Source organism: Bactrocera oleae, chromosome 4, assembly GCF_042242935.1.
Source record: "Bactrocera oleae isolate idBacOlea1 chromosome 4, idBacOlea1, whole genome shotgun sequence".
In the NCBI taxonomy this organism is placed as follows: domain Eukaryota; kingdom Metazoa; phylum Arthropoda; class Insecta; order Diptera; family Tephritidae; genus Bactrocera; species Bactrocera oleae.
Window position 1 is genome coordinate 18,598,092 of NC_091538.1, and position 24,697 is coordinate 18,622,788.

The following is a 24,697-nucleotide window of genomic DNA, read 5'->3' on the forward strand; positions in this document are numbered from 1 at the left end:
GTCGATTTGGCTTAACCATTTGAGTTGACTGTGCGGTGGCGCGCAGGCTGTTGCATGGCACTTAAGTGTGCTCATCCGCGTATGTCTATTTGCATGAGTGTGTTTGTGCGCATGCGCACTTGAATTCGTTGGCGTTTTGCGTGGCGTGTTTGGCATTTGCAGTCAACCATACAAATATTGGTTTGCGGAAAACAATTATAAGTGGAAATTAAACGACTTATTGAACTTTAATTTTTGGTTAATTGAAAACTTAGGAAATTAAAAAACTGAAGTGTTACTAATAGACATTAAGTTAGAGTATATTTAAGTTTTTATTATATATTATTAAATTATCCACTAGAGAGAAAACGACCTTAACAACAATTTCGTCAAGAAATATTCACCAATATTTTATAAATTTTCCCCATGCTGTGTGGTGTGTCTCAATATCATTTAAACGTTGCTTACATTTGGGCTGAAAATGAATACCACATTCCATGGTGTGTTTTCCTAATAGTAATTCAAGCTGCGTTTCAAATAAAAAATTTTAATTGAATTTTGCCTATATTTAGGCTGAATGTGAATAAACTAACGACGAAAATATAAAAGTAGGTTGGTTAAACAGTAAATGAAATAATTCGTGCTCAAAAAGAAAATTGAGCTTTATTGCTCAACATTTTCTAAGCGGTAGCGATATGTGTACTGATGCATCATGTCATATATCTGGGAGACCTCATTTTTATATACTATATAATTAAAAAAAACAATCTTTATTTTTTTTGTAATTTCATTGGGTGAAAAACTCGAGCATTCAAAGGTTTAATAAACAAATTTTAATTAATTTAAGTTTTGATTATTGTACTATTTATTTTGGAAAAAAATTTTAAAACAAAAAAAAAATTATTTCTTGTGTATTTTCTTTTATTGCAATTCAATTAATTTTTTGAAATCGTGCACTTAATTTTTTTAGTGGTTAAATTACAGCAAAAAGAAAAAATAGTTCCAACCAATTTGACTGCGAAAACACACAAAATGGTTAATAGATTTCAACAAGCTTGTTAGCAAATCTCAACAGCAAATTGATACTTTATCAATTTAACACAAATCAATCGCACAACAATGTGCAATTAGTTTTTTCAGGGAAAATAGTAACAATATAACAAGTATTGGTGATATATGTATTAGTGTCTTTGACAAAAAAAAAAAAAAAAATGCGTAAAACGAAAATTAATTTTCTTTTAAATTTACGTATATATGTTATATATTAAACTTATAGAAAACATTTTGAAAAAGAAAAAAAAAAATAATGCCTAACATTTACTTGAAGCAATTTCTTTTTCTTTTCTTTCTTATTTTTCATATTAAAAAAAACGAAGTCTTATTTGTTAAGCTGTTGCCTTGATACTGAAAGTTGTTACTATATACCTTCCACCCCTCGCATGCTCTCTGATTTTCTAATTGTCTGCACGAGCTATTTTTTCTGGCAACAGCGACTTAGTCGAAGATTAAAAGGTAAATTGACTTACAAATGATGGAAAATGAAAAAGAAAAGTGTAAACTAATATAAAAATAACAATAACATAAGGAAAATTTGGTAAAAAAACAAATTAAAAATACTTTATTCTGCCAAGGAGTACTTAGGTAAAGTGCATGTGTGTTTTAACGAATCAAAAAAGTTGTTGTTGTTTTACTATTACAGCAACTATCAAGCGCCGTTATGTTGCAAGTCACAAACATTTGCCGTTCAACTGTAATGGCTAGCAGTACCTCAAGCTTTCGATACTTCACACAGTCTTATTTCTGCAGTGATCTTTGGCTTTGTCTTGAAATAAATTGATTTGAACAAAATAAATATTTGTTAAGTGCTCAAAGAAACATGAAAGCAAAGTTTCTATGTACGTATGGAGAGATAATTGAAGAGAAGGGGCTAACTAGGTAATAAGGAGAATTGACCCAAGTCTTGAGGCGTCGCCCTTTAAGTCATAAAAATTCACAGAAAAATTCGGAAAAAAATTAAATTTTTAGAAATTTCAATTATTTTTACTGAATTTTTTTTAATAAAGTACCAGAGGCTATCAGAAAATCTTTACGTATCTATATTTTGAGCGTTTTTAAATTGTTATTTCAAATAAACGGTATCTCTTTTAAACAAATATTGAAAAATTTGAATTTTTTTAGTTGTTTTTTTTTTAAAATCATTTTTGGGCAAATTTAAAACTACTACATCATATTTGTTGAACTAGATTTTAAAGCCTTGAATTTTCATTTTCCCGCAGTTCGCCGAACAATTTTCAGCTAGCTTTTGCATTTATTTTATTTTTTGCACATGTAACACTGTGCCATTGTAGAAGACGATTTGTGATCAGGCAATTTGTACTCAATTAATTTGCTATTAACTTGCTATACTCGTGTTTGATATATTCAATTTGTATATATGCATATGCTCATATGAAATTATACATATATATAATATATACAGGTAACAGTAAATATGCAGTTATGTGATTTCTTTCCTAACATCCAAAAGTATCTTTTAATGAACCTGTGTTGTGTCTCATACACACATACGTACTTACCTATATACATGTATACATACAAATCCATATAAAGTTTCACGTTTAACGGTCTCATTGAAGTGGGGAAGGGAAGTCTATTGCGAACTATTAGATGTATTAGCATTTTGAAAGTTTATGTTAATGCCTTTTAATGTTGTATATTTACTTAAAGATTAACGGTAATTGCCATGAAATTGTGGCACAGTCGAATTATGGGCCACTCACGTGTAAAATCGTGTGAGTTATGAGCTACTGAGTGCTTATATGAGCTGTGATCACATCACAAGTCTGGCAGGTGATATAATTCTGTCTTTAGGGAATTGCTTAGTGACTGTTGCATAAATATATTAAGTTAATATGCTTATTTATAATTTTTGTTTTATGTCATTTTTACGTTTATAAAAGTCTCCGAGTAATTTGATTGCACGATGAACTAAAATTGTTTGTTTCAACCAACTGTTTTCATTCAGTAATCTTCAAAGCTTCTAAATGAATTGCCCTTAAACGATTTTTTATTTTTTTATTTGTAATAATTTTCTATTGATTTTTATTATAACTAAATACTATTGCTCTACCCTTCATACTATTAACTGCTCATCCATTCAAATGCAGACCATCCTTTCACTCACCTTGAAATATTGAAATGGCATTCATGCAAATGCATGAAGTATAAAAAATTTCATTAAACCATAACAATTTCAATTAAGTGCCACACTCAGCTGTTGCAAAGCTGACCAACACCTCTTAACCCACTGATCTGCAATGAATAACTCATTATTTCATTTTCAATCAGTGTAGCATTAGTCAGCACCCCATATATGTATTCATATATTTACTTATGTAGTACTTGTATATATGTATGTATACAAAACAACAAGCCACAAGTAACGTGCGAATTCACTTAAAGTCGACACCATGAAGAATTGGAAAAAACTAAACGCTTATAATTACACACACATATCAAAATAGTTGAAAAAATATTTAATATTATTAATGATAAGCCACATTTACAATTCAATTAACTCAGTTGAAAAATAATCACTCATTTCACTTTTAAAGTGTAATGCGATATAAAGTGATTTATTAATATATACTTTTTGATTAATAGAGAAGAAACTGAAATACCGAATTCACCGAAATAAATTGCAATAAAAAAATAAATAATAAAAAAGTCCATAATAATACTTACAACAGAATCGGATCCTAGTTTCATTAAGAAACAAAAGTCGATGTAATTTTAAAACGATAACTTTTCAAATTCTAATGCCATTAAAATTGTTTCCCTTATATTTATTGGTATGTCGTACATTACTTTTTTACTAGTTTTTAACAGAACTTTAGGCTTTGATCTAAACTTTTGTCATATTCTTTTATTTATTCCGTAGTAATCGAATTTCTGAGTAGAAAAAAAATTTCAATATATTATATCGATTTGTTTGGAAAGCTACAGTACATGCTGCACTTAGTCCTAAATATTTTACTAATAATGATAAGATATGCACTTATATAAAAATTAAGAAAATTAGAAGCTTCCTAGTTTTACTTTTTTTAAAACTCAAATACCCATGTTATTCTATTTGCTATAAACATTCGAAATACTTCTATTTACTTTGATGGATAGTTTTCAGACTCATGTAGGACAAGAAGCGTCATTTTGCTCAAGCGTTCTTTTTCTCGTCTATATCTTCAATCTTTTTCCCAAAAAAACCTTAATTAAAAGCATTGGTTGCCGCTTAACTTTGCGAGTATATAATTATGATCATATAGTCCCACCAACTTTTTTAAGTCAATTAGAATATTAAGCCCGCTGCGATTTCGCACTTCGGCTTTGAAGGTCCGGAGTATATGCGGAGCATGCTAGAGCTAAACGGTTTGCCTACCTCACTTGGTATACGGCATATCATAGTTCGATAGGGAGAGTCGGATATGGTACAACACTTTTAGTTAAAAAGTTTTAATATAATGTCATTTAGCAAAAAAAAAAAACCTAATTGCTAAATCAGTGCTTACTTTTTTGATTACCCGCAATCTACTAAATAACTAGAAGGAGCTCATACAAAGAAATATTGATCGAAGTAGATGATTTCTGTCAATTTATTGATTATTGAATTACACAACTTGTGACGTTAGCAATGGTCTGAGAGAGTTTTTGAAACGAAACGAAAAATCTATAATTTTATATCAAAAATCATAACTTGAAGATAAAAAAATTACTTTTTTTTGTTTTAATGTGTTAATTAATTATAATGTCTTCTTCAAAAACTCTTGCCGAAAATTTGATTGAATTATTTTTCGAGTGATTATGGTAGCATGAGTTGCACTGAAGCTCAGCAGGTGTCTACAAGTTTGCGTTCAACAATTATGCGAACAAGCACATGTGAAACACAAATATTTAAGGCGATATACAAGCGGATATATATACCAACATATATACGTACGAACACACCTGCCGCATAATATTTAAAAATAGATAGCGAAATCTTCAATTGCACGCTTACTTCATGCCTTCCTTCTTTGTTAATGTTTGAATTAATACAGATTCGATTTTAATTTTGAGTCAAGTGATTGCAGAGTTGGCAATGTTGCTGAAGTGGATTCGCAGAGCCAAAAATATTAAACAAAAAAATTAACTTTAAATTGTTTTTAACATGCTATCAACAGTACACATGTTTTCTATCATTCTCGAATTTTGTGAACTCATGTGTAAAAATTAAGATTGATGACGTGAATTCAATTAAAAGCGAACACATATTTTGGAGCAAGGAAACAAAATCTAAACTACTGTTTTTGTTTTTTTAGGAGTTACTTTGAATAGTTAGCGAGCTAAAAGTTATTTGTGATTACTAAATGTTTGATAAAGAGTTAAGAATTTTGAAAATATATTTCTTATACATATTTATAATTTAATTTAATATTTGAATAAATAAAAATTTTTTGAAAATCGATGTTTCCAAATTTTCAAATGTATTTTTAAGAATTATTCTTTACCATAGAAGGTTGGTACTGGCATCATATCTTTTAAGAACATAAAAATGTAATTTTGAAGTCAACACAGTTTTTTTAAGAATACTAATGTAATTTGAAAGAGATAAACATTTTTAGTTTCAATAATAAATTTACTTTAACTTAATATTTAAGATGCAAAAAAAAGTGAAAAATAAATACGTTTTGAATTATTTTACTTTCTCATGAAATTTCAAAATTTTGTATCTCATTAGATATTTTAATAATTTAATTGAAAGTTTACGACCAAATATTTTAAATTTTTATTCAAATGATCTGGGTGTGCTCGAATTCGCACATGCGCATATATTTTCCAGGCAATCAGTTATTCATGAATTACATTTACTTGTAACCTCCACCAAATTTTTAGCTAGTCTATGCAAAATTATACACTCTAACTGACATGTCAAAATCCAGCGATTTTCATATCAAAACTATGTAAATTCTGTGGTTGTCACCTCTTCTAATCATGAGTAGTGAGCGAAACTTCGTAGTTTGGGAAAATGTATGCAAAATAGAGATGAAATCTGATGCATTTTGTGATTTTAACGATTTCAAATGAAATAACGGTGCAGTTATGTGTTAGGGCCATTTAGCATATTAGATGGAATCGTAGGACGTGAGAGGAATAAGTAAAGTGAGAGATCTGCAATAGGAATAAAAATTTCATACAAAAAATTATTTATTTATTTATTTTTAACATAAAGTTATCCCTACAAAATTATATATACTTATTTATTGTTAAATAATAAAATAATTTTATTTAATATTAAACAGTTTTCTTTGCAAAAATTGTAAAAACTGCAGTTTATGTGCAGTTTGATTAAAAAATTAATTGTTATGAGTAAATTAAAAAAAATATTAATGGAAAAGTAATAAAAAAAATGGTTTTATTTTTCCAATACAAAAAAATTATCATATGCAAATTATAAATAAAAAATATTTTTAATAAGTTTAAATTTGTATATTTCATTTTTGTTTACATACAAAATTTCCTTTTTGTTATTTTTATAACCCATTTTGATAAATAAAATAAAAAATAACTTTAATAATTTTAAATATATGACAGTATTTCTAGTTTGGTTTAGATATAAAAATATTTTTTTATTATTATAACGTACAATTTTTTTTTTATTTTTGGAAATATAATAAATAAATTTTAAACATTTTTTTACATATAAAAATTTTATCCTAAATATTTTTTGACAATTGTAAATATATATGAGAACATTTTTAATTTTTTTACATATACAAAATATATTTTTATTTTATTGCTTTTAAATTTGTATGTACCATTTTATAATTTTTCAGTTTATATTAAAAATTTGCATCGTTTTAAATTAAACACTTAAGCACTGCTAGATAAATATAAAAATCAAAAGGAAATCTCCTTTCTGAAGTTCTATATTAAATTGCCAACAGTCACTAAGAAACATACACTTTTGCGTGCGCGAAAACTATGTGCAGCACGGAAATATATGCAGCGCTCCATGTGCAACATGCATATGCAACATTTATTGCCAATGTTATTGTAACGTATCAACAGCTGAAATTTTGCAAATTTATTAAATTTTTTTGTCGATCTTCTTGCTACTTTGCATATGCCGCGCCACTTTTGATATATGCAAATTCGTGTTTTTATTTGTCATTTAATTAAATTATTGCCAGGTTGATTGTGATTGGGCGACATTTGAGTTTGGCGTGCCAGCATGCAATGTCAGCGAATGTGGCATGCAACCAAATAAATATTGGTAATATTTTGACATCATTTGAAAGGGAAATAAAAATTAAATAAAGCGCAAAAATTACATCGAAATAAATATAAGTTGAAATAATGGCAAGAGTGCGCCGTTGCGGCATGCAACCACTGGCAAAAAAGAGCAAATGGTTATCATTGAAAGCAGAAACTAAAAGAAAAATGTGCAGAAATTCGCGGGTATGCATAAATATGAACTTGTACGCTTCTGGCAAGACATTGTTGCAAACACACACATTTGTCGGTACATGTGTTGCAAGTGCACCGAAACTCATACGAAAATCTGACCTTTGCGCAGCATTCAAGCGAGCTAGTTCAACTTGCATGCATCATTGCGCCAACCGTGCATATAGACACATACACTAATACGCATTTACAAATACATTCGCACATGCGCGCATTTTTTCCTAAGCAATCTTCGCATATCTTTCGCTACTGCCTTATTTGCTTCACATTGATTTTACTATTGGCTGCCTTTTTGTTAGCTTTGTTGTTATTGTTTTTGTTGTTATTTGCATTTGATTTCGATTTTTCTTTCGACCTGCTTCACATATTGTGTGCTTTTTTCCTTTTGCCGCTGCTTGTAACATGACAACCAGCCAAAACACAAATATGGTTGAACAGTAGACATGCTACAAGTGCAACAACAATAATACTAACAACATATGGAGGTACTTCAGTGAAGCGAGTATGCCAAAAAAATGTTTTTGTTCATTTCGGCTGCACTGAATTTGAGGTTAGATGCGTTTTTGGCAGCAGCAAGAAGGGCAAATGTTTCCCGCGTCTGTTGCAAGTAGCAAGCGCACATATTGCAACTGATTGTTCTCATGCAATATGACGCTAATGGCGGTAGATAAGAATGGAAAAATTTAAATAAAATTTGGTGGGATTTGTATATAACTTTAATATACAACAAAAGTCACAGAAAAAAAAAAGAAAAACAGAAACAAAAGTTAAGAAAAAGAAAGAAAAAAATACTTACTTAAGTTTTTTTTTGTAAACATATTTTTTTTTTTTTAAATTTCCACTTTTTAATATTTTTACTCTTATGCAATACTCATTTTTTGAAATTACTTTTAGATTAATAAAGTGTATTATTGATACTGATTAATTAAGGGTTTTGCCACCAATTATTTTTTAATTTCCCCATTCCCTAACTGTGCAAATTTGATGAAAGATTTGTTGCATTTCCACAAAGTTTTTACCATTCCGATGAATACTTTCAATAAAAAGGTTAAGGGTTTTCGGTAAAAGCGATTTTTAACAGACACTGAGTTATAGACCAAGGTGTGGTTACAGACATTCAAAAAAAGGTTACAGACATGTAAAATTATGACCAAAGCAGTCGACAAAAAAATTAATGTTATTGAAAAAAATTTATATAATTTGGAAATTTAGTTTTGGCTTTGTAGATATTGTTGCCAGATGAAGAAAAATTTCAGAACTAATCAAATCTAACATTTTTTGTATTAAATACCACATTTGATATTTCGAAATATTTTCCACTAGAGTTGCCATCATTTATAGAAAAATTTTAAAACTACACATTTAAAATAATTAAAAATAAAGTAAATATTTACTTTTACCTATTAAGCTATGGCTCAATAACTCCGATAAATATTTGATCATCCCAAAATTTTTTTTAAGGAGGGTTACCATTTAAAAATTTAATAAATAAACCAAACACCTCTATTTGAGTATAGAGAAATGTAAGATTAAATTATTCATTTCTACGTTGGAAAAAATTCAGGTATATAAGTTAATAATTATAATTTTTCAAAGTTATTTGTAAACGTGACACTACATATAGTATATTTAAGCTCCTTTACTCAATACCGGTTTTCGGGCTCCCAGAGTAAATCTGTGTGTTAACAATTTTTAGCTGTTAAGTTCAAAGTTATTTAACGACACATTTTCTAATTTTTGTACACAAATTTCGGAATCCCGAAATGCAGTTTTAGTACTTTTTATCAATTGAATTTCTAGAAATATTCGAAAACTTATATTTATGATTTTTGTATTTATACACTGAACGGAGTATATTATTGCCATGAAGTGTGTAACACGCTGAAGGAAAAGTCAAAAACCCTATAAAAAATATACGAATATGATCAGCATGATGGGCTGAGTCGATTTAGCCATGGCCGTCTGTCTGTTTTTAAGCAACTAGTACCAAGATCCAAGAATCCTCCAGAGAAATTATTTAGATCGAACCATTATAGCATATAGCTGCCATACAAACTGATCGATCGAAATCAATAAAAAGATGTCTTAACACCCTTTATTGCTATAAGAAATAGGGTATCATAGGTTTGGTGCAGCTAAAATTAATGTGTTTTTTTTTTGTGGCAACTAATAGTATACATAAATAGGTTCATAATTATTATTGCAAATAACATTTTTATGTGACAACGTGGTTCTAAGCAAGCGCGGCCGAAATATATAAATATATCTAATATAAGTGAATTTCATATTTGCATACATTATTACAAAAGTTACACAAAAAGGCACTGAGAACATATGAAAGTTAATGCTACAAAATTCATTGTTTAGAACAATGATGCCACATAACTACCTTAATAGGCATAAGTATATTGCTGTCTACTAAGTACGTATCGCTACTAAATGCTTGACACCTCAGTCATAAGCGGCTGAGACCAATAAAAGTTTGTACAAAAGATAAACGAAAACCAGTAGCCGCAGCCATAAAAGCTACCAGCTATAATACATACTTACATATGCATGTTCGCATATTGTATACTATATCCATATATTTATAGTAAATGCAGTTATAAATTATGCATGCATGGAGAAACATACATATCTGTATATTAATTATGCAACCATTAGTGTTCTTAATGTGAATTATCTCACGCATATTATTGTTCTTTATGACAGCACTTGCCTATGTGTACGTGCGCTTATGTGAGCACGTGTAGCCGCAGTCTGTATCGGGTTTTTTTGGTTTTTGATATTACAAATTTCCTTTGGTGTCGTAACTTACGCGAAGCTGTGGCAAGAAATCTGATGCATGTTGCATGTGGCAATATTACGGCGCTAATGATATCTACGCCAGCAATTGCTTGCGTGTTTGCATGTAAATGAGCGAAAAAATGACCGCATTTCAGGGTAGATGTTGAAATTTGATTTCGAATCAAAAAAATAGAATTGCTGTTTGAGTTAGAATTTGCAGTGCAGGCAATTAGTTGGAAAGGTGATATGTCTGATTGATTTGGTAGCGTTATAATTAACGGAAGATGTATATTTACAAAAATCCGAAACAAATTTCATCGAAAAGGGTTTGCAAGCTTTTGTTTAGAAAAGAGTATTTTACATAAAAAAGTAAATTTATATAATTATACCTAGTACAGAAAATTTTATTTAAATGGTTATAAATAGTAAAAAAGTTAGGGATGATAAATTTTTTTTTTGTAGAAGTAATATATGGTACGTATACCTGTAATAAATAAAATATTTTATTCAAATTTAAAAAAATTAAAATAAATATTATTAAAATAAACTTTTTTCGAAAAGAAATTTAATTTAATTACAAAAATTATTTAAAAAAATACTAAAATTGAATATATCACCTAAAATAAAACGTATAAAAAAATTAAAATTATCTCTTCTTTTTTAAATAATATTCTATATTATAAAATTTGAACAAAAGAAAACAAAAATTAAAAAAAAGAATTGAAAAATTAGAAAACATTGAAAAATGTTGTAATTTCAAAAATATTCACTAAAATTTTATTCAAAAAAGTTAAAAAAATTCTGCTCAAAATTCTTTTTATTAAATTTTATATTATTATAAACTAATAGCAAAAAATGTTCGTATTTTTTTCATACGATACAAATGAGCTAAAAAACTATTGCTAGTATAAAAAATGTTTGTTTAAAAAATTACAAATTTTTTGAAAAAAAATACAATTTAACAAGTAAGGAAGGGCTAAGTTCGGATGTAACCGAACATTTTATACTCTCGCAAAGTCAAATAGTATACTCGTTTGAGATTTCTTTGTGGATTGACTGATATTTTCGGTAGAAGGTCAACTATAGGCACTGGGGTCCACATATTTAGTACTTAGGGGCTTAAACAGTTTTGGTTCGATTTAGACAATTTTTGGCCACAAGGTGGCATACTTTAATTGCATTATTCACGCAAAGTTTTATCCCGATACAGTCATTGTTGCCTGATTTGCATAGTGGAAAGTGAAATAATCAGATGGAATTTAAAATGGTGTTATATGGAAAGTAGGCGTGGTTGTAATCCGATTTCGCCCATTTTTGCACTGTGACATAGAAACATGAAAAGAACGTTATGCACCGAATTTGGTTGAAATCGGTTAAGCAGATCTCAAGATATGGGTTTTCACCTAAAAGTGGGCTGTGCCACGCCCACTGTCTAATTTTGAACGCGGTTCCTATAAAGTCATCTCATACCATCCCAGAGATAAAATTTAATGACTCTGGCGTGTTTAGTGCTTGATTTATCGCGCTTTTAGTAGTTTTTAACAGTACCGTTATATGGGGAGTGGGCGGAGTTGCCACCCGATTTCAACTATTTTCACACCGTCAATAGAAGTGCTAAAAACATTTGCTTCCAGTGAATTTTGTTATTATAGCATTAGCGGTTTAGGAGATATGCACATTAAACCTATTAGAGGCGGGACCACGCCCACTTTTTTAAAAAAAATTTTAACTGCAGATGCCCCTCCCTAATTTGATCCTGTGTACCAAGTAACAGTCTTGTATCTTATTGCGGAGCTTAGTTATGGCAAGTTATTTGTTTTTGATTAATGGCGTTTTGTGGGCGTGGCAGTGGTCCGATTACGCCCATCTGCAATACCAACCGTCTCACGGTACCATGAAACATGTCTACCAAGTTTCATAAAGATATCTCAATTTTTACTCAAGTTAGAGCTTGCACGGACGGACGGACGGACAGACAGTCACCCGGATTTCAACTCGTCTCTTCATCCTGATCATTTATATATATGTAACCCTATATCTAACTCGATTAGTTTTAGGTGATACAAACAACCGTTAGGTGAACAAAACTATTATACTCTGTAGCATCAGGTTGCGAGAGTATAAAAATATATAAAAAAAACTGAAAATATCAAAAATTTATTTTTAATTTGTAGAAATGGTATTACAAATTGCTAACATTTTTTTTTATTAAATTGTATTGGTTTTAAAGTTTCTGTTCGAAAGACTTGGAAAAAACTAAGCAAAATGAAATGTATCAGTTTCTGAAATTTTCATGAGAGGTTGAAAAGAAAAAATTTTAAATTTTTTCTGAAACAAATTTTCAAAAATAAATTTTTTAATTATTTTCCTTGTTGATTTACATCTATATTAACATTTTTTTTATAAAATTTTATTTGAAAATTTTTATAAAAGAAAAATAATGTTATAACAAGAGTTTTAAGCGATGGTGCAGTCTTCAATGGCAGTGCCAAAGTGGCTAATAACATATTTGTATATACATATGTATAACGGTATTAAAATTTCACATTTAGTTTTGCTGAAGTCATTAACGTAAAATAATTGCCAATGTATTTGCATACCGATACACATATATGTGTAGATTCATATATTACTATATTCAAATTCTAGAGTTGGCTGAGCAGAAAACAGAAGTCTTGCTCATTAGCTCCAGGAAAATTGAAGAAAAAATATCGCTCACCATAGGAGAATGTCAGATAACTTCACATCCACAGATGAAGTATCTTGGTGTAATATTCGACTCGAGGCTAAAATTTTAAGAGCACTTGGAAAACACGGCGGGTAAAGCAAATAAAATCTATAATAATTTATCTAGAATGATGGCAAATAGAGGCTGTGTGCGTTCCAGCCGACGATGTTTAATAGTTAGGGTGAGGAGATCAGTTATACTGTTTGCGGCTCCAATATGGAACCAGGCGCTAAACACAAAATCATATGCTAGATTAATAATCACAGTGTAGAAGACTCTGAACATGTTTTTTATAATTGCCCTCGGTTCTCAAGCATAAGAGAAAATCTGAAAACTACACTTGGCGGTAGTGTCATGGTGGAAAATTGGACAGCACCTATCTGTGAGTCCTCTATTACATGGAAAGCTGTCAGCGAAGCGTCAGCTCTGATTATGACAAGATTAAGACACTTACAACAGATTAGGCATCAGTCGGGCCGTACTATAGAGGAGACTAATCTCTACTATAAAGTAATACTTAGTCCAGTGGTTCCGTGAGAAAGATATAAGATGGGAGGAGGATTAAAATTTCACACTTCGGCTTTCGATGCTTCCCCCTATTATAAAAAAAAGTAAAAAAAAATATGTATATGTGTGTGTGGTGTACGAGTTTTAAACTAATATGCATCTGTACTGCTGTCAATAATCTAAATACGCATGTGTGTGTATACATTTCGAAATCCATGCAATTTCCCAATACAAATGCCGCAGAGTGTGTTGCAAGCTATTGTAATAGAGACGGCTCAAACGCGCCACAAACTCACGCAATCGCGGCGCCCACCTTCTAGGCAGTACCGACACCACCAACGCAGCGCCCCACACTTGTCAATCATAAAAGTGCCATTGTGTGGTTAGCAGTGCAGCGCACACACACACACACACACACAGAAATTTGGCAATTTGCACTTGCCACTTCAAACTCATCATCGTCATCGACAGTAGCGTTAGCAAAAGCAGCAGCTACAGTGAAGTTATAATAAACATAAACAGGAACAACAGTAGCAACAACAGCAACAGTAACAAAAACAATGGAAGACTATGAGTGGCTTGCCGAGTGGTTGAGCTAGATTGGTGTAACGCTGTGAACGAAAACAAGCGTGGCTGTGTGTATGTGTGTATATGTATGCGTGTGCGGCGTAAAAAATGCGTGCGGTTTTGCTGCAACAATGCAGCGTTGATTATTTGTGGCAAGCGCGCCAACTCGACGATACACATACGAGAACATGGCTATTTCCAACAGACGAATCAGCAAACCAAACTGCGCGTAACTCATTGCCACTCAAATGTACATATGTACGTTGGTGTATGTATGTGTGGCGGTGATGGTACACCACTCACTGTCAGCGCACGCTCTTCAACTACGATTCGATAAATTTTTTCCAGTGCTGCCACACTTATACACGCACAGCTACACAGCTAATCAAATCATAAAACAATAACAGCTGCACGAACAACAACAACAACACTATCAATCAATAAACACTCGAATGATTTGATTTGCTTTGAATTTGCGCTTGGGAAAATTCATAATAATTTGTTTTTGTAAATGTGTGAAATTTGCACACTATTTTGTTGCAACATTTTGTGGCAAACATCATTGCCACTCATTGCGCTGTTGCAATGCCGCACTGGCTGAGTGACTAATACATTCAATTACTCGCTCCATCATTTAATCAGTTTGACTGCGCTTGCATTGTTCAGGCAATTGGGATTTATTGCACATACGTCGCTGCTGCTTCTTCTTTTTCTGAAATTATCAAACCTACACCCAAAGCGCTAACCCCCTAGCAACTTTATGCTCAGTGCAATTTAGCATGAATTAGCTGCCGGAGGAATTTAAAGTATGCGTTTATTAAATAAAACTGCAGCCAGTGTTGGCGAGGAGAAGTGTGGCACAGTGGGTTGAAAGTGGGTAAATTGGTGTTAATTTTTGTAACGATTTAAAATAAATAGTAAATATTTACTTGTGAATAAAAAATGTTTGATTTTTCATTGAAACTTAAAAATAATTTAAGTAGAAATGAAAATATAATTACTCCGAAAATTCTTGAGCAGTGGGTGCTCGTTGTGCTCACTCGCATATATCTTTTCGTAGAAATTACTACCTTTTGTTTAAAAAGAAATATAACCTGAAATATAATATATATACTCCGAAAATAAAATTATTTTAATTTTTCCAGTTTTATAAAAGCAATTAAGAGTATTGTTATAATTTAATGTGAATACGATAACTCCTAATAATAATTTTTTTTTAAATTAATTATGTAAGCAATTAGAATCTTTAAATAAATTCAATGTAATTATGTACTTCAAATATTTGTGTCCGATAATATTTTTTAAACATTAAATCTGAGAATATATAGTACATTATTTATTAGTACACATTTTAAAATTAATTATATTTTTTTTAAATGTTTTATGTAATCATTTAAAGAATTGTAATGAAATGAAATTGTGCACTTCGAATATTTGTAATTACTCCAAAAATATTTTTCAACCATTATATCTGCTGAGCAAATGGCATGGAGAAATTATTTACACAAACAAAAAGTTTAAGCATATAAAATGCTTATCTTTTCCATCGTAACCCACTGTGCATGAAGAATTTCCCATGCGAATCATGGAAAAACGTTGCAGTATGCAAAAATGCGGGCTATGCAATGGATCTTCCACTTTTGGCCATGTAGTATCTTAGCTTTGTTGTTGCGTGCAACATGCGGTTGATGTTATTAGCATTATTCATGGTTGTTGTTGCCGTTGCTTAGATTACTGCATGTCTCAACACAACAAATTTTCTTTTGAGCTAGCAACAGAAAAAGCAAAAGTCATCAGCTGAAATGTCTTGACAGGCAAACTCAGGCAGCCTAACTTCAATTGTTTTGCAGATCCGTTGTTGTTGTTGCTGCTTTCGCTTTTGAAGATGCTACATTTTATCACACACTTTATGCAGGTGTGTTGGTTTGGGCTGCTGCTCCATTTGTTGTCTAATTATTTTCCAAGTCACTGCACTTGCCTCATCATCACTCCGGCTCACTGCCTCTATGACTCTCGCCAACCACAGCCACTTTTGCGGCTGCCGCTGTGTGTGGCGTTTCCACTTTGTTTGCATTTTGTCTTTTACATTTTTGCTTAAATTATTTTTGTTGCTGCTATTGCCAACGCTGTTGCACTTAAGTAATTTAATTAATTGTGATTTCATTTGTTTAATTTATTGTAATTGCACATTTCTTGTTGCATTTTGCATTTTCACGCAGCATTAAAACTTTTAAGTGGGTTGCATTACAAACTCTCGGCCATAAAATGATCGTAAATACACATCTATACATGTATAAACTTGTATATAAATGTGTATGGGCGCATTGATACGCATGAATTTGCTGTTTGTGGCTGTCATTACTATTATTGCTACTGCGATTGTTGCCACTTCACATATCAAGTATCTTACTAAAGTTTTGTAGCATGCTATTTACATACACGCAATTGTTACAGTGGGGGAAATTTAGTGAATTATTTACCGTTGAAAGCTCTATTATTACTCATTAAAAAATTAGGAGATAAATAAGTGTAGAAGTTGTTTTATTGCTTGCTGCGAATTTTTTCGGAGAAATTCGGAAAGGTTCGGGATAACTTAAAAGTAACAAAATAGCAAATGAGAAGCGACAAGTGTATTTTTTAATGACATTTAATTATTTTTACTATCGGAATGACTCCGAAAATTTTCGGAGTAATTTGGATAAGTTCGGAATAACTTAAAAGTAACAAGAGTGAAGCGATAAGCTTTTCATTTGAAGCTGAATGAAGTTTGCATACTTCCGGAAAGTGAAAAAAACACGGTTGTTTTAAAGTCTTTTAAGTAAAATTAAGCAGTAAATAGTTTATAGAAATAGCAAGCAACAATTTAGCAATAAAAAATAGTTACTTTGAGGGTTATTCAGATGTTATAAATAAAATAAAAATTTTATTACATTTTTTTTAAACAATTTAGAAGTCGTATTTGGTATGCCATAACATTTATTCTTGCAACTTGTTATAAAACGTACACATAATTTTTAGTTTCTGTACTAATTTAGTACCAAATATTCTAATGTGTAACTTAAATTTAATTTAACTTAGTAACACCACGGAAGTGATAATGTATGTATGTACGCGTATTTTTTTTATGATGTAAATTGTATTTTTTAGTACAAAATTTGATTATCAAGCGCTCTGACAATATTCGGAATATTTTCGGATTAGAAATTCTAACATAATTTTTTTGTTTAAATTGCATTAATTATGGAACTATGTTATTTGGAACTGCGTTTCCATTTATGTTCTATTTATTAAATTTTAGTTTTTTAATTTCGAATTGTGTTTCGGTGTTAAAGATTAATTAAAATTAGAAGTGTTTTTTTGAAAATAATATTTTAATTATATTTTGGGAATTGCCAATTTGAATTAAGTTTACTTTGAGTTAAGTTTCGTTAATGTTTTTCTTAAAGTATTGACAGATATAGTTATGTTATTTTATATTTTCTTGAATACATTTTTAATCAACACCTTTAATGCATATAAAATAAATTGAACTAAGTATCTAGTAAGTATTTGCTTCTTACCTCTTAGTCTTTAAGTGCTTTTCGATTGGGTGTGGCAAGCAAGAAAGCAAAAACTCTGCATTTTCACTGCCAAAGGCTGCAATCGTGAGCCGCCAGAAGGGCAAATATTTTATATTTGCACACGTTCTTACACAAACACAGACTCACATTAGTACCGTTAAGTACATTTGCAGTTATAGACAGTCCAATTTTTAAACGATTCCAATACATGCCACACACCTTGACCCCTTTAAACAGGAGGCAGTCTAAACTGACTTTTATGTTTTCACTCGAAAACAGAAAAAAATCGCATTAAAAGCGTAGCCAAATGTTCCCAAAATTACTTATATTTTTATGTATGTGTGCCAAGCCTAAAACTGCTCAGGGTTACTTTATTTATTTGGGAGATGACTGCCCACTTGCAGCCGCTATTAGTAATCTTTCGGTGTTCTTTTTTCGTTTTCGTCGCGAGCAGCAACATTGCCTATATCGTTAGCAAGGATAATGTCTCATACTCACATGTATTTATAATTGTATGTGTACGGGCTGGAGATCCCTTAGCAAAAGTAAATAAGAGTGCTACGGAAAAAAGACACAGACCGACATAGACTATGCCGCAAACGTTTACTTCGTTATCAAAGAAAAAAGAGCGAATAAAAAAAATATTAAGTATTTTACTCTGCGGTTGCCATTGCTGCAATAACAATGTGCAACAAGACGTGATGGCACGCGCATTTTGGGCGTTTTTAATTGTCTGTTCTAACAGCAGCCATTGTCGGTGGTGGTGGTCTTGGTGATGGCGGCGTCTAGACAAGCTTGACGATGCTGCTGCAAGGCAAGATATTTGTGCGTTGTGTTGTTGTTGCAGTGAAAAACTTGCGGAAAATTGTTTGCGGAAATAAGTATTAGAAAAGTCGACGAAGAAGTCAAGTAAAAGTGCCACGAAAAGATAAGTTGTAAGAACGATTGCACAGAAGGTTGAGTTAGAGAAAGTCAAAAACTTGTACAAAAGCCAAGGAAGGTAAATAACGCGTTGGAATTGTTTAAGTGGTCGCTGCGGTTGGCAGACAAGGCTTATATCTTTTTAAAAATGTATTGAAATAAGATATAATAAGCAAGATAACTAAAACTGAGATTGAACAGTGTAAGAAAACATTTTTTAATATTAGGAGTAACTCTGAAAATTCTCAAAAAAATTAGAACTAACTAGAAGAAGGATACAATAAAATATGTTTTTTCATTTTAAGGCAATACCATTTAAGCATACCTTTAGGCGTTCGAACAACTCTACCAATGCTTTTATTAAAATCAATAAAACTAATTGGCAAAGCGTATAAATATTGTTTGTTAAGCATTTACTTAAGCTGTAGACAGCTTCGAATAAAGCTGGCTATCCAATTGCGTAAACATAGTCGGTCTATTTAGCCATTTTACTCTACTTCCATATTTTCTAACCCAAAAGCTAATCAGCATAAAAGTATTTTACTTAATGTATGAATAAAGTTTCTCTATAAAAATTACTTTTAGTTTATTCGTTTATATTTGCATTATATTATCATTTTATATTTGAATTTTGAAAAATTCTTCTCGCATACCTTTTTACTACATATGCTGCATTTTGTTTTGTTCACCACAGAAAAATGTTCCCACTTTGAAGCGGTTTTGTTGGGTTATATTTATATGAATTTGTATATGTTGGCTGCTTGTTAACATTTCGCATGCTTTTAGGCGGTTAACCGCGCTGCTAAAATGCAAATGATCAACACACTACTATATTTAATTGCATTCGCGTATTTAAGCATATCCTTTTGTCTACTATATCCATTACTAATGGCCCATGAATTTTAACAATATTTTTATTAGTTATAAAAACGTTTAATAACGCTTTGAAGTAAAAAGTATTGCACACTTTTGTGTGGTTGGAATGTTTCGCACTGCCATTTAATAATAACTGATAAGTGCGCTGTACTTTCTGAGTAATTAAAATATCAAAGTTAAATTTATGATATTTGAAAACTATTTAGAATGCTTTCATAAGGATACAATTCGTAGTATTTTTTTCTCAGTACAGTATAAACATACATTTTAAAGTGAAATAATACTAATTTTAATGTATTTAAAATTTCGGAGTAACTCCGAACTTCATTTAGTTTATGCAGTAACGCATATATAATATTTGATCTCAAATAAACAACGCTCTGGATCTATATTTTAGGAGTTTAATAAATATTTAACTTTTCGGAGTAACTCCGAAAAACATGAAAAGCATCTCTGATTAATTGCGAGTGATAAACTTAGAAAATAAAGTTTTTTAACTAACACTCAATGTAACAAGACTTTCATATAGCGCTCAGGCACTAAAATCGAAATAAAAGTTTTGTTAAAGTTGCTACTTAGTTCTTTCACAAAATTTATATTTTTATTTTTATGTGTGTGAGCTCGACAAGTGTTAAAAGTGTAAATAACATCGCACTCACAACATAAACATACATATGCCTGTACGAATATATGTATGTACATACATGTCGGTTATGTATGTAGATAAACATGTCAATAATTTAACTAAAGTCCTGGTTTCAAGCAAAATTTCCGAGTGCTTAAACACATATCGTTTATTTGGCCTGTCAGTGGTTTTTGCCCAATTTGTTATTGTAGAAGGTTTCTGCTATATGCTCTATTGTTATCCTTTAGTACATCATAAAAAATGTACACCCTTTTCAATAAAGAAGCAAAGCAAATATTTCCAGTTGACATTAGCACCCCTCAAAGTACATCCATACACAGCTGTTGTTGGCAGGGTTGATGAGAGCCAGAAAATACACATTTGTGAATACTTGTGTGCTGAAGAGCCTTTTTCGGTGGACATAATTTGTTGTTAGGTTAGCGAAATTCTAATAAAATCAAACGCGACACATTTAACCTGTACGTAATTTTTGGTTTTTTAGTTCATTTTCGAAAGTTTTACCCATTTTTTATTGTAACTGAATATGTTTCCATAAAAATATAAAAACTGGGGTTAAACAATTTCAAGTTTTAATAATATTTATCCACCATCGGTATTTCGAATCGGTTTTCAAGTGCTTATGACACTTAACGACAACTACAGAAGCTTTTGCGCTTAAATGTATGCTTGTAGGTTATAGCAAACATTTGCTGTATTACATGCTTGGCTAAACCGAATTGCGTGAATGAAAAACACACGAAGTGTTGCAGATAAGTAGGGAATTTTTGGAATAAAGCTGAGATATACTATTTTTATTTCAATGCATTAAAGTTGAGTACAATGCCTTGTAAAAAGTAAAAAAAAATGTATAATTGGTCAAGTATAAAGACAAAATGAAGAAAATTGTTGATTTTAGTCCAATAAAATGGAAGACGTTTTAAATAATTTGTGGAATGGTCTCAGAGTACGGTTGAAGTGTGCAAAATGTACTACAAAAATAATTAGCAAAAGCTTTGTAATTAAACCGAACACATATCGATTTTTAGAGTAGCTCCGAGTTTTTAGGAGGTGTTCGGACTAAATTAGGAATATTTTTATACATACAGACATAAAAATATGGTCTTTTTTCTTATCCATGTAGATAATTATAAAACTTTAAGCAATTGTTTTCAAGAAATTTTCGAGAAAAGTCTTTTTTTACTACTAATTTTTTTTTAAGAAGTATTCAATAAAGTTAAAAATGTATTTTATTTACCTTATTAACAAACCCATTTATCACAATCTTTTTTGCTAGCACCTAATTTTCTTAATACAATTTTCTTGTTCCACATTTTTGTTTCGTTTATATTCACTATCACTCCCTTACACTTAATGACATTTGTCATCAACAAAACATGTTCCTGCTCTTTTTTTTTTGCCTTGCAATATGGTACGTGATTTTTTCTATTCTCTAGTGCGTACGACAGCTGTGCAATTTCAATTTACTTGTAGTGAGGACACGTACTAAATACAGTAAGGTAAGTAGCACGTAGCATACTTCAAGGCGCATGTACTTCATAATATCAGCACATCTTCACACTACATTTTGCCACTTAGAGATTTCGGTTGTTATGTAAGGCTACACATATATACATAGAGAGATTGTTTTTGTTGTTGGATAGAATTCAAAAGCAAGAAATATTTTGATAAAGCATATAACTAAATGAAATAAAAGGGGATTTGAAATAAAAAATGTAGATATAAATTAGTTGTTGAGTTGATGAAACAAATTGAAGTCTAAGAATTCGAAAAACATAACTATCTATATAAAGGTATATAATAGCGTTGCTATCCATATTGAACACATTAAAGCATATTTCTTGTTCCGAAACTAGAGAAGTGTATACATTATTTACTTTTTGGCTATTGAAGTTATATTTAGCTTATTGAGTTTCTTCTTCGTATAGTAGATAATTCACATGTAGTTTGAAAAAAATATTCATTTAATAAAATATATGTTTATTCTTTTTCTTTTCAGTTATATTTAAAATTACCTGCAGTTCAAAAGAATATTAATAAGGCGATGGGAATATTTGTTATGAAGTTGATGCAGTTGTCTGATAAGGTTTATATATCTTACAAAACACATCCGGAAAAAAATAGTTTTCTTAATTGTACGCAACAATTTTATATGTTCGAAGTACCTCCTAATTTTTGTGATAACTAAAAATGGATGGAATTAATTGAATATAATAAACTTGAATTAAACTTCGAATTTTCGGAGATTAATTGAATAAAATAAACTGAATTCATACATTTCAGAGTTACTTCGAATTTTCGAAACTAATTGGAAATTAATTTAATATAATAAACTGAATTATTACGTTTCGGACTAACTCCGAATTTTCATAGTAATTAGAATTTATTTAACTGAATTTATAGCTTCCGGAATAGCTGCGAATTTTCGTAGTAATTGAAAATGAATTGGAAATTCATTGACAATTAGTAAATTGAATATAGAAAATGTAGAAATAATTTGGTATTAGACAATGTGTGTAATTAAAAAATATTATATTTTTCAAAACTCTTAAATAACTACTTTTAAAATATTTTATTTTTACAACAAACTTATGAGAAGTTAAAATTTTTTTTGTAAACCTCATTGCTTTATTTTTTAATTTAAACGTTTTAATGTTAAACCCTTTTAAAATTATTTTAAGTATGCTAAATGAGTTTGAATAAATTGTATACAATATATTTGACAGATATGAAAGATTTTAAATTTTGATTATTTGTTATTGTCTACAATTTTTCTTAATTATAATATAACAAAAGCATAACTTTAAAGTTAGTAATATTGAGATTATAGATTCTTTTATAATATCTCTTTTTTAAATTTTTATTTACTTTATCTTCAACTTTGAATTTATATAAATATGTTTTAAAATTGGATATTATCAGATTTGTTTTGAGAAGTTTTCTAAAACCTTGAAGAAAGCCATTAAAATATAATTTTTTTATACAATATTAGCTACTTTTTCATGCAAAAAATTTTAATTTAATTCAAAAAGTTATAGTATTAACTTTTTTTTTTAGTATTTATTAATTATAATTAATATTATTCCCAACTTAATTTTTTATTTTATTTATATATACAATTTCAAATATTTTATAAATTTGTTTTTAGTATTTTATATAAACTTTTTTAACTTTATGTCAACAAATCTTTAATAATTATTTCATAATATAATATTAATTTCTTCCTGGTTTTATGTTGTTTCTTTACATTTATTTTATATTATTTGTTACTGTTTATTTTTTCATATTTGGTTTACATAATCAATTAGACTAAGGTAAGTCTAGATAAATATTTAACAAATTTTAAAATAGAAAAATTGAAATTTTTCAAAATTTAAATTTTAACATAAAAATAAAAATCTTTTGTACTCACAATAAACAGCAATGATTTCAGCGACATACTTTTTCCCGATTATTTAGTTTATGGATAAAATTGTTTTTACTGAAGAGAAACTGGTTAAAACGCTGAGAAAACACAGTAAAAGTTTGAAATCTTTTGTGGTTGCAAAATATAATATCCTCGCGTAGTATCCTTTGATATCTGAAGCTGAAGAGCTTGTTGTCAGTTCTGCACTACACTTTGTAAAGTATATTTTTCACTAGTCGCACGCTATGAATTTCTTTAAAAATATTTCGTTTTATTGCTGCAACAGCTGATAAATTACACCGAAAGTATATATAATATTTTTTTCCAATGAATTATTTTTCAATTTCGACGTTTTTTCGCAATTTTCCTTTACCGGGTTCGCAACTTGAATCTTTTGTTTAGCGGCACTGCTACTTTTTAGTACACACGATCGCTATGAATTAGGGTTCCACACGACGATGCAACGCTATTTATAACGACAAACGACCGACAAAGTGCCCCAGCACCAGCGCGCTGAGGAGAAGCGCAGCAGCCGACACAGAGATGGCAGCAGCGGCGGTGGCAGATGAGCGTCAACGACTAAGCCATAGCAGATGTGGGGGAAAAATGCGAAAAAAACATCAATAAGCTGCTTGAAATGGGCGCGCGTTGCCAACTAGCTGTAAGAAACCATATCTACGAGATGTTGTAGAGAAGCACCAAAACAAAAGCAACAACAACAGCAAGAATGTTAGTTGCCTTAGTAGTGACTGATGATGACTCGGCTTGACTTGACTTGGCGGCAAAGCTCACTCATCTTCATAGCTCCGGTGAAGCTAACTACAATAAGCAACTACAACAAAACTGCGCTATAACAATAAGCAGAGCAATAACAGTTGTACAATGCCGCGCTCACATATTAGCAGCAAATAAATGAAATGAAAATAATTGAAGTGTTGCTTGAGCTTCAGCAGCGGCAACTAGCAAGACAAGCAAAAACAAAACCAAAAAACAATAGCAACAACAACGAGCAGCGACAAACAGCTTCAAACAAAAATTACAAATAAGCAACAACAACAGCAAGTGTAACAAAACGCCAACAGCGAGCATGAGCGCACATATTAGCAGTTAGATACAACAAAACTGACAACAACAGCGCAAATTATAACAACAACTAGCAGTTCGTGAAGGCAGCTGAGGCATCTCACCGCCAAATGTTCACATGGTAGGTGCGCTCTTCTTTT

General features: G+C 30.5%; 1 protein-coding gene across 1 annotated transcript in view; it reads right to left on the reverse strand.

Moving 5' to 3' along the window:
- Nucleotides 1-23,926, reverse strand: part of Cpr50Cb (Cuticular protein 50Cb) — a 42,947-nt gene extending 19,021 nt beyond the window's left edge. Inside the window, exon 1 of the mRNA XM_014233135.3 lies at nucleotides 23,481-23,926. Coding sequence (XP_014088610.1) covers nucleotides 23,481-23,507 — 27 coding nt within the window. The 5' untranslated portion in view covers nucleotides 23,508-23,926. The remainder of the gene's footprint in view (nucleotides 1-23,480) is intronic.
- Between the last annotated feature and the right edge of the window lie 771 nt (nucleotides 23,927-24,697).